We start from the raw sequence: 15,999 nt of genomic DNA, 5'->3' as shown, positions 1-15,999 counted from the left end.
GAGTGCTCTGACTCTCCTTCAATTCCACATATGTAGCTGACTCTTCTGATTAGGAAACAAAAACACTTTCTTTTGTTTTGTAATTATGTGTGTGAGTCGTCAGACCTTGTTGAAGTCTATTATGACCTGGAAAAGACTATCATGGGGAACTCCTTACCAGGATCAGCGTTTGGTGGTTCTCTATGTCTTAAAAAAAAAAAAAACAAGCTATCTTCTGTTTGTTGAGTCTGCCAAGCTGCTGCTGTTATAGCCTCTTACAATGGGTCTCTATCAGGATATCGAATGATTACAATCGCAAACGCACTAAAGAGTGAAAATGCTGGAGCTCAAACTCATTATTAGCCCCCCACCCCACCCCTGCTAAATATATATTCCAACACTGAGATTGCACTACAGTGAGGAAAGGACAAATATTCTGATCTTCACTGTACTGCAATTTCAAAAAAGCACTTCAGGGTCTGGCATTTTCGCTCTTTAGAGTGTTCGCAACTTTACTGATTCGATGTTCTGATATAGACCCTCTTACAACTTTGTTTATTTATTGGACTGGTACTTCATATAAATAACTGAGCTCATTCATGATGGGCAAGATGCAATAAATTTGTGTTTGATAGTGTCTAGTATGCCACATTTTATAACTAGCCATCTTTTTTATATTTGCCATTTAGCACAAATGAAAACAGGAAAAGGATATGTTTATTCCATATTAATAAAAAAGTATGTTTCTTTTCTGTAAAGTGTGTTTTTGGCAGGGATGAGTTAAATATTCCTGATATACTGTATAGTGAAGAAAATGCTGAAAATAAATGTTTTTGTAAAGGATTTATGTGCTTAAAATCCATGTAATTTCTTTTATATCTGTTTTAGGGAAACGTCAGTTTCTCCTGTGTAGAAACCCATGCAGTACCTGTCTTCTTCAACATCTCCAGTTTCTTACAGTTACCCGGGCGCATAAATCAGGATATATTATCAGTCAGTTTACAGTTTCGAACATGGAACCCTAGTGGCCTACTTCTTTATAGCAGTTTGGCAGAAGGTCTGGGAAAAGTGGAAATTGACTTATCTGAGGGTAAAGTTAGTGTTCATATTTGGACCAGTATGACTCCAGAGAAAAATCGAATTGACATTTCATCTGGTAAGTTTTGGTTTTCCTTAATCACGTCATACAAATTAAGTTTTGACAAAAGTTGTTCTATAATTTCTTCAAGCTGTATTAAAAAAAGTGAAAGTTTATTTTGCTTTCTCTCTGCATCTAAGTTGTCATATGTTGACAGACTGGAAAAGATTTGTTAAATAATCATTGATGTGGCATATGCTGTCACTGCCAGAAGATGAATGAAATGAATGCAGCTCTGAATCCAACGTGATTTAAGTATATCTGTAGTAAACTTTCTGAGTATTGTGATTGCTGATTGTTTTTTTTTTTATCAGATGTGACTTTTAGTTAGATGAGATCTGTCTTAAATGTAACTTTTACTTATAAACTTATACAAAGGAATTTGTAATTATGAATTTGTGGGTGTTTGCTACTGTAGACATATCTCATTTTAGAAATATGTTCTATGGTGTGCAGTGAAGCCTAGAGTCATTACCAGGTTCCTTAACAATACAGTGCAGTATATTTTGAGTACCACACAATCCAAACCCTACATATTCCATTTATGTCTTTTTTTTTAGTTTAGGATTACTTTTTTTTTTTTTTGTGATTGCAGTGGGTTATGTTTATGGAGACAGTTTTTATGAAGTTAGGGTCTCATTGGTGGTTCTTCAGTTTAGTTCTGAAGTACATTTTAATGAATTGTATGAATCTGCTATAAGAAATATGCATAACCTGCCAATCACAAGTTAGGAAAGCCAAACCTCACCAAGCACCTACTACTGAAACACTGAATGACAGGTTTAAAAATCATTTTTGCAGGATACAAACCACTTGTACCGCTAAGTAGTGGGCTCCCCCCACTGTCTTAACGTACTGATGCTAGAGAAACAGGAGTATAGGAAAAAGACAGGAACTTCACATTGGTGAAGAAAAGAGTGTTGCACAATTGTGATCTCACAGACCAGCTTCAGAAACAGCCATTCCAGTGGTAAGCCCTACCATGGGCTGCTACTGCTGGTGGTAGCCCTCTCTGATTCAGAGACAGACCTACTGCAGTCATCCTACACAACCTTTAGGATCACTGCAATGGGCTGCCTCCTTGGGTCAGCTATATGCTAATCAGGCATTCCTGGGGCATAACCTGTGGTAATTTACCAATTTCTTTCCCCTGGAAATACTTTCAGTGGGGCATTTATGCACCCAAGTGATTCAATGAATGCATAGGCTGTGTAAGTTAGCATAGCCATATGAAATAATTAACTCTGCCAAAACTTTTTGTTCACCCATTACTTTCAGTGGGTAGGATTGCATTAGAGGTAAGTGCCAGTGAGTGTACAGATGTTTAGTGGTTAGGAGTGTGTGTGTGTGTTAATGTCTGCGGCTGCTTGTGTGAGTTTACACAAATAGATGAATGGTCTCAGGTGAGTGTGTATGTTTGTGTATGCATGTGTGTGTGTGTGTGTGTGTGTGTGTGTGTGTGTGTGTGTGTGTGTGTGTGTGTGTGTGTGTGTGTGTGTGTGTTTGTGCATGCATGCGTGCATGTGTGTGTGTGTGTGTGTGCATGTGTGTGTGTGTGTGTGTGTGTGTGTGTGTGTGTGTGTGTGTGTGTGTGTGTGTGTGTGTGTGTGTGTGTGTGTGTGTGTGTGTGTGTGTGTGTGTATGTTTAGAAGCACTGTCATACTGCTAAACTCCCCATTTATTAAGGAGCAAATCCTGCAGTATTGGGCAGGGGGAAATACTAGACATCTCAGATACTCAAACTTAATTAAAAAATTAATAGAACAACAGTTTTGTAGCATGAAATATATTTGGGGTAGGGAGGAACACTAGAAGCTACAGACACTGTTTAAATATTTTCCTAAACACATTAAAAAGTTAATTAACCAGCATTTTTGCAGCACAAAAGACATATGGGCAAGAAAGGATATTACACCCCAGGGATGTAAAATATTGCCCTAACTCACTTAAATAGTCAGAACATGGAAAAAACTTCATACATTATAACCTAGCAACACATAATACTGTACTGTCGTCACCAGATACCAGAGAGATGCCCTTTCAATATTAACTTAAATCCCATGGACAGGTGATAGAATCACAGGGAAAAGGTTTGTGTGTAGAACTTTAGTCTTCTGCACTACTCTTTTAAAACAGGAACATACTTTAAATATTATGTTAATTTTTAGGAAGGTTATAGTAGCACCAGGTACAGACACTGTACCCTTGGCAGAGGGAACAGAACATTACCATTCCAGAGCTTTACTCTCCTCCACAAATTGAATAGATCTTGCATGCTCATGTATTTTCTGAAATATAAGATGTGTGTAAATGTTAATATCTGGAAGCATGGACTACCTGTAATGCTATGTTATCAGGAAGAAAGCAGAACAAAACCAGGGACAGTTGTAATGGAAGGGGGTTTATCTTGTGGGTGACCGCCATACCTATAAATAGCCATGCTGAAGATTTTTTGAGAAAAAAAGAAATACTAGATGACATCAGGAATCATTTTTTAATATTACTCTCTGTCAATCAAAAAGTTAATAGGGCACCGGTTTTAACATCATGATGAATTTTCAGAACAATAATAAGAAGGAAACCCTAATATCTGGCTTTGTTTATTGATTACCAACTTTGACGCAGGACAATCTTTTAGTGAAAAACAATTCATTAAATGGTTTCATCCACTAAATAAAGGGACTTTTTCAGAACACTAAAAATGACTATATAAAGTGTTTAAATACAAAGAGATGAAACAACCATTAAATCCCCCGATAAGAGACAATAAAGTCACAATTAAAACACATAATTAAAAAAATATATAGCATCAATCTGCCTATTTAAAACTAATAAACAAGTATGATCATAAACAATCTACTATTTAAACGTTCATTATTTTCAAAAACATTGATGTTTATGGTTGGATTTAAACCAATCAGCTTGTAACAGTAATTGTCAAAGCACTTGTTTCCATTCCATTTTATTTTTAAAGTCACCACCCCTTGGATCATCTATGATTTATGACAGGCAAGAAACAAATAAAGAGGATATTTCAGAGACATTCTGTAATTTATTGTGGGACAGATGAGAAGTACAGCAGTGTGTTTGTGTGTGTGAACATGTGCATGAGTGTGTTTGAGAATCAACAAGGGGAATGTCACACTGTTAGACTGTGCAGCAACGCTGGGTGTCAATACTATTCCATTCCAATTGCTTATGTCTGTAGGTATGGCTTGCTGTAAACAAATATGGTATTAATATTGACTGACTCTCCAAAATATTGGTCTATTGACTCATCATATGACCACTTCATCTGATGCAATCAACTCTGCAATGACAAAGTGTGCCAGGGCCTATGCAACACAAGATTAAGTTCATAAGCTCAAAATTATACTATTCCAGTATTCAGACATGAAGGACTTTGAGGAACTGTCACTCCTGGGTGTTAGGACTACAGTTTTACTCTATCCAGCAACCAGTGGCATAGCTGGGGGCAAGAGGGATGGTCCTCCCAGGCGGCACTTCATTTTTTTAACTTCACTTTCACTTGCTAAGTGATTGCAAAATACTCTTTTTTGTTTAAAGGTGTTCAGCTTTAAGAATGAACATTTAACAGTCCAGTCGCACACACTTGTAACATCACATTGCTGCATGCATTGTTGCACAGACATCCTGTTCTTACTTTCTGCCCACAAAATGTAATGTTCACCGCTGCCTATTTATACCAGATTAAGTGTTTGATACACAGAAGTTGTAATGCTTTATCTGGTACGAGTGTATGAGTTGCATCTGCTGCAACTGTTATGGAATTTTGCTGCTTTATTGTGTGTCCATTACTGTAGCTACTCGCTTGTATGTGTCCGGTAAAGAGAATTTAGTTGCTTCATTGTTCAATACACAGAAGTTGTTTACTTGGTAAGGGTCTATGAGTTGCATCAGAAGTTGTTTACTTGGTAAGGGTCTATGAGTTGCATCTACTGTTATGGACTTTAGCTGCTTCATTTTGTGTGTGTGTGTGTGTGTGTGTGTGTGTGTGTGTGTGTGTGTGTGTGTGTGTGTGTGTGTATGTGTAAAATGCCCCAGTTTGGGATACCTGGTGGTTAGTACCTTAGGTACAAGAAATAAGAGCCTGAATTCTCTACCCCTCCCACCACTTGTGATTCAAGGAGTTGTATATATATTTTTAATTTTTCTTTCTCCTTAATTTCAAATTCTGTGAGAATTTTATTGCATGCTTAAAATTTGTGGTTTTCTGGTAAATCAGTGAGGACTGAAGTCATTAAATAATGACAGCCATTTAAGTTTCAGTCTGTCTTTTAGGAAACACATGGTAACACAAAGCATTTTATTTTAGCAACTTTCTAAGATTATACAAGTAGTGTTTATGTGTCCCTAGTTTTGGGCCTTTGCCCCCATTAAATTTGTTTTTTTCCAGATTTTTTTGTGCTGTAAAGTTGAGAGATATAGTTGAGTCAAGTGTATTTTAAAAGGAGTTGAGAGCTTCAGGGGCAGAGAAGTTTAGTGCTGCTTATGCCAAGTCTGTTTGCAATGTGCAACTGTTGTTTAGTAAATGATACTCACTATTGAGCTAAAATATTTAAAAGCATTGCTAGTAGCACAGCAGATAGTAATGCTTTTAATGCTGTGGGCTCTACTCCCACAGTATGTAAATGGATTGCTGATACTGTACTGTGCTGTAATTTAAAGGAGGTAGATGTTGCACTCCTGAGAATGTCCTCCTTTGGAGGAAATACCTAATAACTATGAACCTGTTGTCAGTTTACCATCCATTCCCTCTTGCAATATTACCAGCTTATCATTTTTTTTAAATGTGAGATAGGCAATTTATTCTTCAAGGGCAACAGACATTTTATTTGTAGATGAAACAATAAAGTATAAAGTTGTTTGGTATTAGCCACCTCTTCATTAGTTGCAGAACTCTTTAATGTGAAATATTTTTAGATGACTTTTACTTCTGCAGAGTCTGTGCATACTTACTGATATTAGTGGACTGTAGTGACAGAAGTTTGAGTAGACTTTTATGATGGAAATGTTCTGAATTGGGCAGTTTTGTCATTATTGGTTCATACATTTTGTTTCATTGCTTACTGGAAAAATGTTCAAAAAAGTAAAACACGCTACAACTATTATGCTTCATTATACAAGGAACATGATTTACTACAATTAGGAAGGTGAATCACTGAATACATAAATGTCTGCATGGTCCTAAATATGTGTGAAGGGGCCTATGATAACAGCTCAAAGGTAAACTTTATCCATCACTGGCCAGATGCATTTTCTTTGAATGTGGGTATCAAAAAATGTGAATTTCAGGGTCAGAGAAATTTTAATGCTAAGCCTATTTTCATTGTGAGACTGTATTGCTTTGTTTATCAGATGTCTACTAGTGTTTGTGATGTAAATTTTAAAAACAGTTTTAAATTAAATCCAAATAAACACTGAAGAAATATAAAACAGTATGCACATTAGTGTTTATGGTAAATGGGGAGAAATGGCCAAGTAATGGGACACTGGAATGGCTGTGGGGTGGGGGGGTGGCGGCTGTGTATGGGGGGCCCATTTGGCCTTGATTTTGTGAGGGGGAGCGGTGGCAAACTCAAAGACAGCTCTGGGCAGCACAAACTCTACCTACACCACTGCCAGCGACCTAGTTTATATTTAAATTCATTAATAATTTTTTAAGATTTTATCACAAGTGACAGCTTAGTCCATAACTGCAGTATATCTTGAGTAATTTACAGGTCCTGCTTGGTACTGTAGTTATATGTAATTAGCATCTTTGCAGACAGATAACTTCAATTGTTCCTTATTCACAGATGAATTTACATCATTGCCTGTAGTAACTGAGTATGCTGTCTGCAGGGCAGTGCTTTGCTCTCAGTGATCTATAAGCATTGTTCTATAAACCTAGTTTTCCAGCCTGCCGGGATATAGTACAGAAAATTATGGTATCATATTAGTAAGCCTTCTCTGAAAAGACTGAAGGTGGACAGTAGTTTCTCATTTGATAATCACATCACCACAGTGATCAGGAAATCCTTCTATATGGCACATCTCATCACAAAAAGGTTTCTCATCCAGAAAAAATGAGGTCATTGTTCCCCTCTACTCATCACCTATTAGACCCATTATAGAGTACAACACCCCTTTTGGTATGTACCTCACAAGACATCTACAACAACTGGAAAGGCCGTAGAAATACCTCACAAAGAGGATTACTGGCCTCAAACAGATGCCCTACGCAGACTATCTCAAAAAACTCCAGCTTTACTCCATCGCATATCGCCTACTCAGAGGCAATCTCTGCCTAACATACCAAGCTATGTCAAACCCAGGGCTGTTGGACATGCTCCACTTAAAGAAATCCCAATCCCTCCGAGCTACATGCTCTAGGGACCTAAACCTTGTCACCACAATAAACAGAACATGCTGGAGGGATAGATTCCTGTCCCAGAGACTTCCCATATTCTGGAACAGACTACCTATCTATGTCAAACAGAACTCCTCATTAGCACTCTTCAAGAAAAATCTTGAAGATTCAATGGGTAATAGGAAATTCACCCCGGGGATCACTGCTGTGGCTCTGCTTAACAGGGGCACAGGAAAATAATTTTCTTGGGTGGTGAAAGCCAGGGTACCTTTTTGGCTAGGCTTGTATAGGCCCTAGGGCCAGTAGCCTAGTGCCTACCTGTGAACCTGCCTATGAACCTATGAAAAGTATTATAGCTTCAGAAAACTAAATAATATTCAAAAATTCACATCATTAGTGTTTTAAGCAATTGAGCCATGTGTGATCTCTTGTAGCCTTTGTTCCAATGAATCTGACATGTGATTTGAATGTCAGTCTTTCACCTATTAATATTCCATTGGGTCTTCCTTCATACTACTTTTCCCTAATATTTTGTCAGACAGTAAGATACTAGTATGAACTACTCTTTTCCAACAATCACAAACTTACATTTGGTATACTGAAATGACCCCTAGTCCTTGCTGATCATCCATTTACTTCATAGGAATAGTCATTTAATCTAATCATATCTACATCAGAAGTGACAATAGTCTGTAAATTACAATCATTTCCATACTTTGTTAGCTATATATGAGATGACCCTGGGAATGTTGAAAAGACTAGATTAAACAACACTTGCCCAAGAACGAATTCCTGCAGAACACGATTCCTTATGTGTCTTTCATCTGATAATGTTCCCAGAATAGATACCCTGTTTAATCTGTCTGTCAAGCAGTGCTAAACTCATAAGGATTTTCATCACGGTTATATTTTTGTGTGGTAAACACTTTGATTAAATCTAAGTACATAGCTATGATTGTAAGACCATGTTTGTGTGCAAAACTGGATAGATCATACAACTCTGTAAGTTTAATCACAGTAAAATGCCTTTAATGAATCCATGTTGTGTAATTTTAGTTTCATTGTTATATCCATTATGTTGTATCAGTATGACTGATACATGCCTTTCAAAACATTTTACAAGATTAGATGTAAGATGAATAGGTTTGTGTGTTTCTATCAAAGAACTATCACCATTCTGTTAAAAAAGAAAAATAATTGAGTTCCTTTATTACATAGGAATAAAACGTTTTATTAGGATATTAGATACATAACAGAAAAGGGTTATAATATAATCTATAGATAAATGGAAGAATGATACTCTGCTAGTTCCAGATCACATGTTGATTGATTTTATTAATATTCATATGTATATATTTTATGTGTACAAGTCTGCATTTTTGATTATATTTTATGCGTATAAGTCTGTTATATATATATTACTAGGGGCTGGTCTTTCTTGCCCATACTTATTAAGTTCTCTAACTGTTTTGTTTGTGAATGCCATTGTCTTAAATAACTTGTTCAATGCTGTATGTGGAGCTTTTCTCCCCGGGTCTCCGCTGAAAATGGACCTGTGTCCAGTCGGACTCTCCCGGTAAACAAAAGTAAAATGAAATAAAAAAAATAAAATAAAATTCATGAGAACAGATCAGATTTCATGTAGCACAATATAAGGACATAGATAGGGATGATCACTTCATTAACATCTAACCCACTAGATCAATTACAAATAGATAACAAATAGATATTGAATTTTAAGCCATGTGTTTCATCAAATACCCAGTTTGTATCTACCAAAACAGGACCAGTAATCAAAGTAACTTCTTTTAATCAACTTATGCCTTTTTGCTATTCATACTCATGGCTAAGGATTTCTCACACCTAGCCTGTGCTGCTCCTTTTTTCACTTTAACTTTCTTTGTTTCTTTGTTATCTTATTTATTTCTCTGTTTATTTACTTTTCATTGTGACTTGCTGGAAATATACTAAACTGTATGGAGTCTCCCTTTCTTTTTGCAGTTTAAAATGATTGTCTCACCAGAATGGTAGCTTATTCCTTAATCATGGATTCACATATTTAGATTTTCTAGTCCCATCCAAGACAGAGAAACATATACATTTAAATATGTTCCAGTCACAGCATCCTGCATAGAAGTCTTACAGGAGTTTCCATCAGCTCTATTTTCAAATTGTAGCAATGATTTTGTAATACTGATAATTCTCTGTTAACTTCTTAAACACTGAATTAATTTTGAATATTGATAGTAGGAAGTTCCTTAAGATGCTATAACACTTATGCAAGAAATTATCTTTCAAAAGCTGGTAAGACTCAAATCCAAGAAACTGTTTTGCCTAACTGGACTACATTCAATGCAGGTCGTGCTGCTTAAACTAATTATATAAAGGGAATTTTGCACATAGAATGTTATGGGACATATAGTTTCACAGTGCACAGATAGGCAGTTAAAATTGCAAAAGTTACTGATGATGTGGCAAATTGATTCCAGTATTTTCAGGAATCTTATGCTCTGGTCAGAGTTTAATTCTGGATTTCTATAGCATGCGCTCAGTTGTCAGTTCTCAGATAACCAGCTACAGTATAATGCATCATGCTGTAATATTTCAAATTCAGCATTAACCATATGCCACTTCCTTTTGTAGACCCTGGAGTTGATATATAAAGGTAGGGGGTTGTGGGGAGCGAAGCCCCCCAACTATTTTTGTTTAAAATATATACACTTTCTTTTATTTTCTTCTTTTAAAGGAAATTAGGTGGGGGACTTTGCCCCCAACATCCCCAATAGACCCCCCCACCTTTATATATCAACTCCAGGGTCACACAACTTTGGGGAGGGGGACAAATCCCTGTTAATTACCATGAATACTGGTTTTCGATCAAATGTGCTGTCGATCAAAAGTAGTAAATCCATATATATATATATATATATATATATATATATATATATATATATATATATATATATATATATATATATATATATATATATATATATATATAGATATGTTTAATATATGTATATATAGGTTTACTATTACAATCTGGAACAGCACTTAAGGACTTACACGAAACTGGGAAGGTGGAATGCGTGCTTCCCAGTTCCTGCAATGCCAATCTGGAGATATTCAAATCCACAATAGTGAATAACAGTATGCATTCGCTAATGTGAGATCAACATTCCTCTAACAGATCCCACTACAGCTACAGTCGGGATTGGAAAATTTACCCTTTTCCTCACTGTAGTGTGATATTGGATTTGGAATATATAATTTGCAGCAGGTATGGGGGTGCATGGAGGCTTGTCTCACTGCAAAATAGTAAAAACCTGTGATGTAAAAGTAACAGTTTTAGGAGACATTAAACAGAATAGCCTAGGTGTCTGACTTCACCTCCTGCTATTTCATTTAACATTGAATGGGACATCGGAGAAAGGCAGTTTGGACTTCTAGACAATTAGAAATTCTGGATACAACATTGTTTTTGACCTATTGAACGCAATTTATTTTGACTTTCCACGTTTTCATTTAATAGTAAATTATATGTATATATATATATATATATATATATATATATATATATATATATATATATATATATATATATTCATCAACACTCTGAGACCAGTTGGAATAATGGTTAAGATCTTCACCTCCTATACACAAGGTATGAGGCTCAATTCTGACTTCCAGGCAATGTCTGTTTGAAGTTTGTATGTTCTCCCTGTAACTCTTTGGGGTTCCTCCCACATCTAAAGAATATGCTTAATGTTTTCATCTCAAATTCACCTAAGAATAGTGATTTGGGCATCAGCACAAACTCTAGATGGTGCCCTATAGGGGAAGAGTTGTACAGAATAATTGTTTTGAAAATCTACTGTGGAAGACAGTATCCTCAAGATACTTAGAACATGGATTGCAGTCTGCACTCCGTGTAAGGGGCTGTAACCTTTTCAAACGTGTAGTAGGTTCAAGGGACAAGACCTGCCCTTCACAAAACAAAACTGAGTGTGATCTATGTCAGTTAAATTGCATAGGACGACATAAGCAATTTTTTCTATGATATATTCCATGGCTTTGCAAATAAGGCAGGTATGGCTGATGGGACTGTCATTAACTGGGTTTGTTAAGAAGCCATCATTTTGTTGAGTAGCCCCAATGGATAATCTACAGGCATCAGGCACAAATACTCTAAATAGGCCGAGACTGAACAGTTTAAGAACAGACTTAGACTACAGTATTTAACAGTGTTGAAAATGTGGCCTGACATATTATTTGGTCTTATAGAAACACTATTTTTAGCCTTTTTATAAGCATTGAACTATGGATTTAATTTGAACATAACTGATTTACTTTTTGATAATTTATGGCATTACATTCACGTGAAAACTAGTAAAGCTAGATCTCACTCATGGGCAGACATCCGAAAATATTGATATCGATGCTTCCTCTATACCCTCCTTAGTTCTAGTTTTCCTTTTGTACCAGTCCCCTTCAATAAATACACCACACCAAATGACATTTGACAACCTTTATTACATTTCCACAAACATAGCACTTTAATTTATTGATGACAGCATGAACATCCATATGAACCATTAACTAGGGCGGTTTAGCCTCACTCACCCTAACCAAAATAAGCAGTGTCCTTGTCCTTGCCTCCACTCACTTATTTACTTATGAAGTACCATCTACCTCTGCTCACTTACTTTACTTATCAAGCTGCATCTCATCGCTCACTTTCATTCCCCAACTCATTTAATTAAACATCCAACACCAAAGGAGGAAAAGAAGAGGGGCAAGCCTGCCCCTCTTCACAGCCTAATCACCAAATACATAAAAATAACTACACAAAATCCCAGTGTTCCTAATAAAGGGAGGGAGGGTGGGTAGCAAGTTCTCACCAAAATATGATCCCTTACCCAGTTACATTCACACAAAACCAGTTAAGCCCATTTGTGAACTTACCTCATTTCCTCCTAAACCTTCCATCCTCACCACCCTGACCTTTTCCCCTGCCATCTTAGGTCTTATTACTAATACTACCTGACCCTTCCCTGAAGATGCCCCTGGGCAAACTGGTTTGTTTCCAAACTGCGTTTGTCCCAGTCCCCTTCAATAAAAACTTTATTAAACTTTCGTAAACATAGCACTTTAATTTATTAATCACAGCATGAACATCCATATGATCCATTAACTAGGGCAGCATAGCGTTGCACACCCTAACCAAACAAGTATCATCTTCACCTCCACTCACTTATTTAGTTATGAAGCAGCGTCCTTGCCTCGGCTCGCTTGCTTTTATTTATCAAGCAGTATCCCATCCCTCACTTTCATTCCCCAACTCATTGAATTAAACAACCAACACTAGAGGGGGAACAGAAGAGGGACAGACCTCCCCCTCTTCACTACCAACGAACCTGACACAGGCTGTTCCCCCGTCATTCACTCCAAAGCCTTCAGCAAAGCTTCCAAATAAACCCAAGTGTACACTAAAAAGGTAAAAACCAAAATCATGCAGGTGAACTCCATCCTTTCAGAACCAAAATGGATTGCTGACATCGATATCCCATGCCATGTCATACAACTGCCCAAAGGAGCCAGTTGCTTAACTAGCCTAACATTAAGAAACCAATGAGCCCTATCCAAAGCCAAAATAACCATAGTACTACCTCCAACCACATAATACACATACCTGGGTATAATCTCTTTAAAAGAAACACATCCTCATTTATACTAACATACTAATGGTAGCTTCAGAATTATGCTCAGATTGTTACCTGCCAAATGTACTACCAGGATGCTAAGAAGCTCAGTGCCACCCGAAACAGTGCAAACCCAATTATGGGCCATCCGGCCTAACTGCAGTTCCCTGCTGCCCCCAATGGATATAAGCATGACAAAACTGAGATTTCCTTTCCTAGGAAATTAATTTAATAGTAAGCCAGTCACCATACTCACTTATCTGCTACTGGAGAAGAAAGCACTTGATGACCAGCAACTCACCATCTTAATGACTTCAGTCAGTATGTCTTCCCTCACTAAAGCTCATACCCTTCCAATTAGGGTTGCCAGCTGTCCGTTTTTTGACCGGACTGTCCAGTTTTCAGACAAATTATCTGGTTAAAAAAATGTATCAAAACTGGACTCGTGAAGTCCGTTTTTTTTTTTTTTTTTTTTTTGCAGTCATGTGATTCAACAAAATACCGACCCACAAATACCAAAAACAGAAAGCAGAAAGCATTACATAAGGAAAGAGCTTGTGTTAAACGTTACGTGTCCATCTCTATGCTAGGTAGCATAGCGTAGCAAGCATATTATCCTGATAAAGAGCTGCTTAATCGAGCCTCTGGAACAATGAAAGACACTGTTCTCCCAGCTAGTTGTGTTGTGTCTGAAACAATTTGCAATTGCACCACAAGTTACAACACATACGATGTCAACCACCTCACCTCACAGCAACAGTTTCTCAGTCCCGACTCCCGAGTCTGCTGCATGATATGTCCTCCCTGTGTTCGCACATTGGTTTCCTGCTCTGGGTGCCCCGTTTTCCTCCCACACTCCAAAGATATGCAGCAGGCAGCCAGCAGGTGAACTGGACACTCTAAATTGACTGTGTGTGGATGGTACCACATCAAGGCTAGCCAGTATCGTTTTCCACAAATTAAATATAAACATTAACTCCTGTTAAGGAAGGTACATAGTTTGACTATAAAACATTAGTTACCCAAACCACCCGGTCACTGAACTTACCTCGTTCCTTAGTTGTTCCCATCTCTGTAAATAAAACGATTTGGGCACAGTTCGAGAATATAAGGCACTTAAGTTAAAATTGTATAAGGGAGGTTCAACCCTTGTTGGATATGCATGATCTTTCACGGGCATTAGGTCAGTAGACAGTAGTACCCATTCCAATTTCATTTTTTATGCTTCATCCTTTTTAAAGATTAGAAAGTACAGCATTACAATAACAACTGAAAAAAGAAAAATGTCAAACACTTAACTGAAAGCACCGTTGGGATCGTCAAGTCAAGTTGGCACTGCCCACACACTTGTAGGATGCACGATGGTGTGTCTTAACATAAACAATCTACGGCTACACTATTCTGGACTGAATCCTAGGTTCCCAAATTAAGGCCCTTAAGCAACTGAATTCCCAAATCTGGAAGTAATATGCACTCTCACAGCTAACAAGACGTTACTGACCATTAAGAAAAGTAAAAAAGCAAGACTTCAATCATTTACTTTGCTGACGATTACTTTCAAACTGTAGAAGACAGAATGGAGACAGTACAATATGTATTTGTAGATATAAAGAAATGGTTCGAAACTGCAGAATGCACTTTTGTACAACAGCTTAAAATACAGTGATAATAGGTACCGTAGCAAGATTTTAAAAGAAAAGAACAGTATTATGCGGTACGGCAGCAGTCGCTCGGCCATTGAATCATGTTACCAGTTGTCAGATTTCGGTGTTTAATCATCTCTAGAACTTACAAGTAATAGGGTTACCACCACCTGCCCCTCTCTGCTAGGGACAGTTCTGCTTTAGGTAGCTGTGTACTGCGAAAAACTAAAACACGGCAAATGTCCTAAAATGTTAGGACAAAAATATTTACTAAGTAAATCAATAATAAAGAGTTAATACAGTTTTAATGATATGTGATGTGGTCCGCCATTTTATTTTTTAACTACTACTAATTCCTTTCTATAAACTTTCAATCCTATAATCTTAACGATATATACACAGTTGTACAAAAGGTATTTAAGATCGTTCTTGTGCCACTGTCCCATCAAAATTCTAAGCAGTTATCATCACTTTTAAATTATAGAAGTAATACATGTGCAAAATATGTTTATTCAAACATTAAAAAACAAGAGTGTAGCTTTGAAAGGACTCCCGTTTAGATTGCAGGATTTTAGCGTTCAGTTCAAGCCACCAAAACATATCTTCATTAGGCTGACCTGAACCATTAGTTAATTTCACATCTATTGCACTGTCATTGCCCATGCCCAAAGATGCCATTCAAAACTCGAGGTATTAGCTTCAAGCATAGGTGACTGTAGAGTCAAAGGCTTGGAGAAGGGACTACACGGCAATGGAGTCCACCCTCGCTACACACAGAGCAGGAAGTGGGAGGAGAGTCGCCTCACCTGCCCGCTACTGCAGCAGCCAGGAGTCATGCTCTCAGAGGAAGGCACCCACTACCTCTGGCTTCTCAATGCAACATTCACAGCTACTGTGCGGGATCTCCATCACAGTTAACCATTGCAGAACAGATTGTAAGGGAGAAAAAACAGTACCAGCCCCCTTGTCTGTAGCCAACAACACGGGTAATTCTAGTAGTAGCCACCCACCAGTGTAAACTTTGGCTCTAGCTAGTTGACACATGGAATGGGAAGGTACGTGAACTGAATCAACCTCAGCTTTTAATTTGTCAGCTAGAGAGTGAGACATATGCACTCTGTGTCATTTACTATACTATACTAAATATCTAAACTTATACATCCA

The 15,999-nt window shown here is 37.4% G+C and overlaps 1 protein-coding gene across 1 annotated transcript in view; it reads left to right on the top strand.

Moving 5' to 3' along the window:
- Nucleotides 1–15,999, top strand: part of CNTNAP2 (contactin associated protein 2) — a 7,772,136-nt gene that overhangs the window by 2,196,361 nt on the left and 5,559,776 nt on the right. Inside the window, exon 7 of the mRNA XM_044064985.1 lies at nucleotides 868–1,135. Coding sequence (XP_043920920.1) covers nucleotides 868–1,135 — 268 coding nt within the window. The remainder of the gene's footprint in view (nucleotides 1–867; nucleotides 1,136–15,999) is intronic.

The sequence above is a fragment of the Protopterus annectens genome, chromosome 3.part0, assembly GCF_019279795.1.
Source record: "Protopterus annectens isolate FY-2018-M chromosome 3.part0, PAN1.0, whole genome shotgun sequence".
Lineage (NCBI taxonomy): Eukaryota > Metazoa > Chordata > Ceratodontiformes > Protopteridae > Protopterus > Protopterus annectens.
Note: the sequence above shows the minus strand (reverse complement) of the source record. Positions and strands in the feature narration are given on the sequence as shown.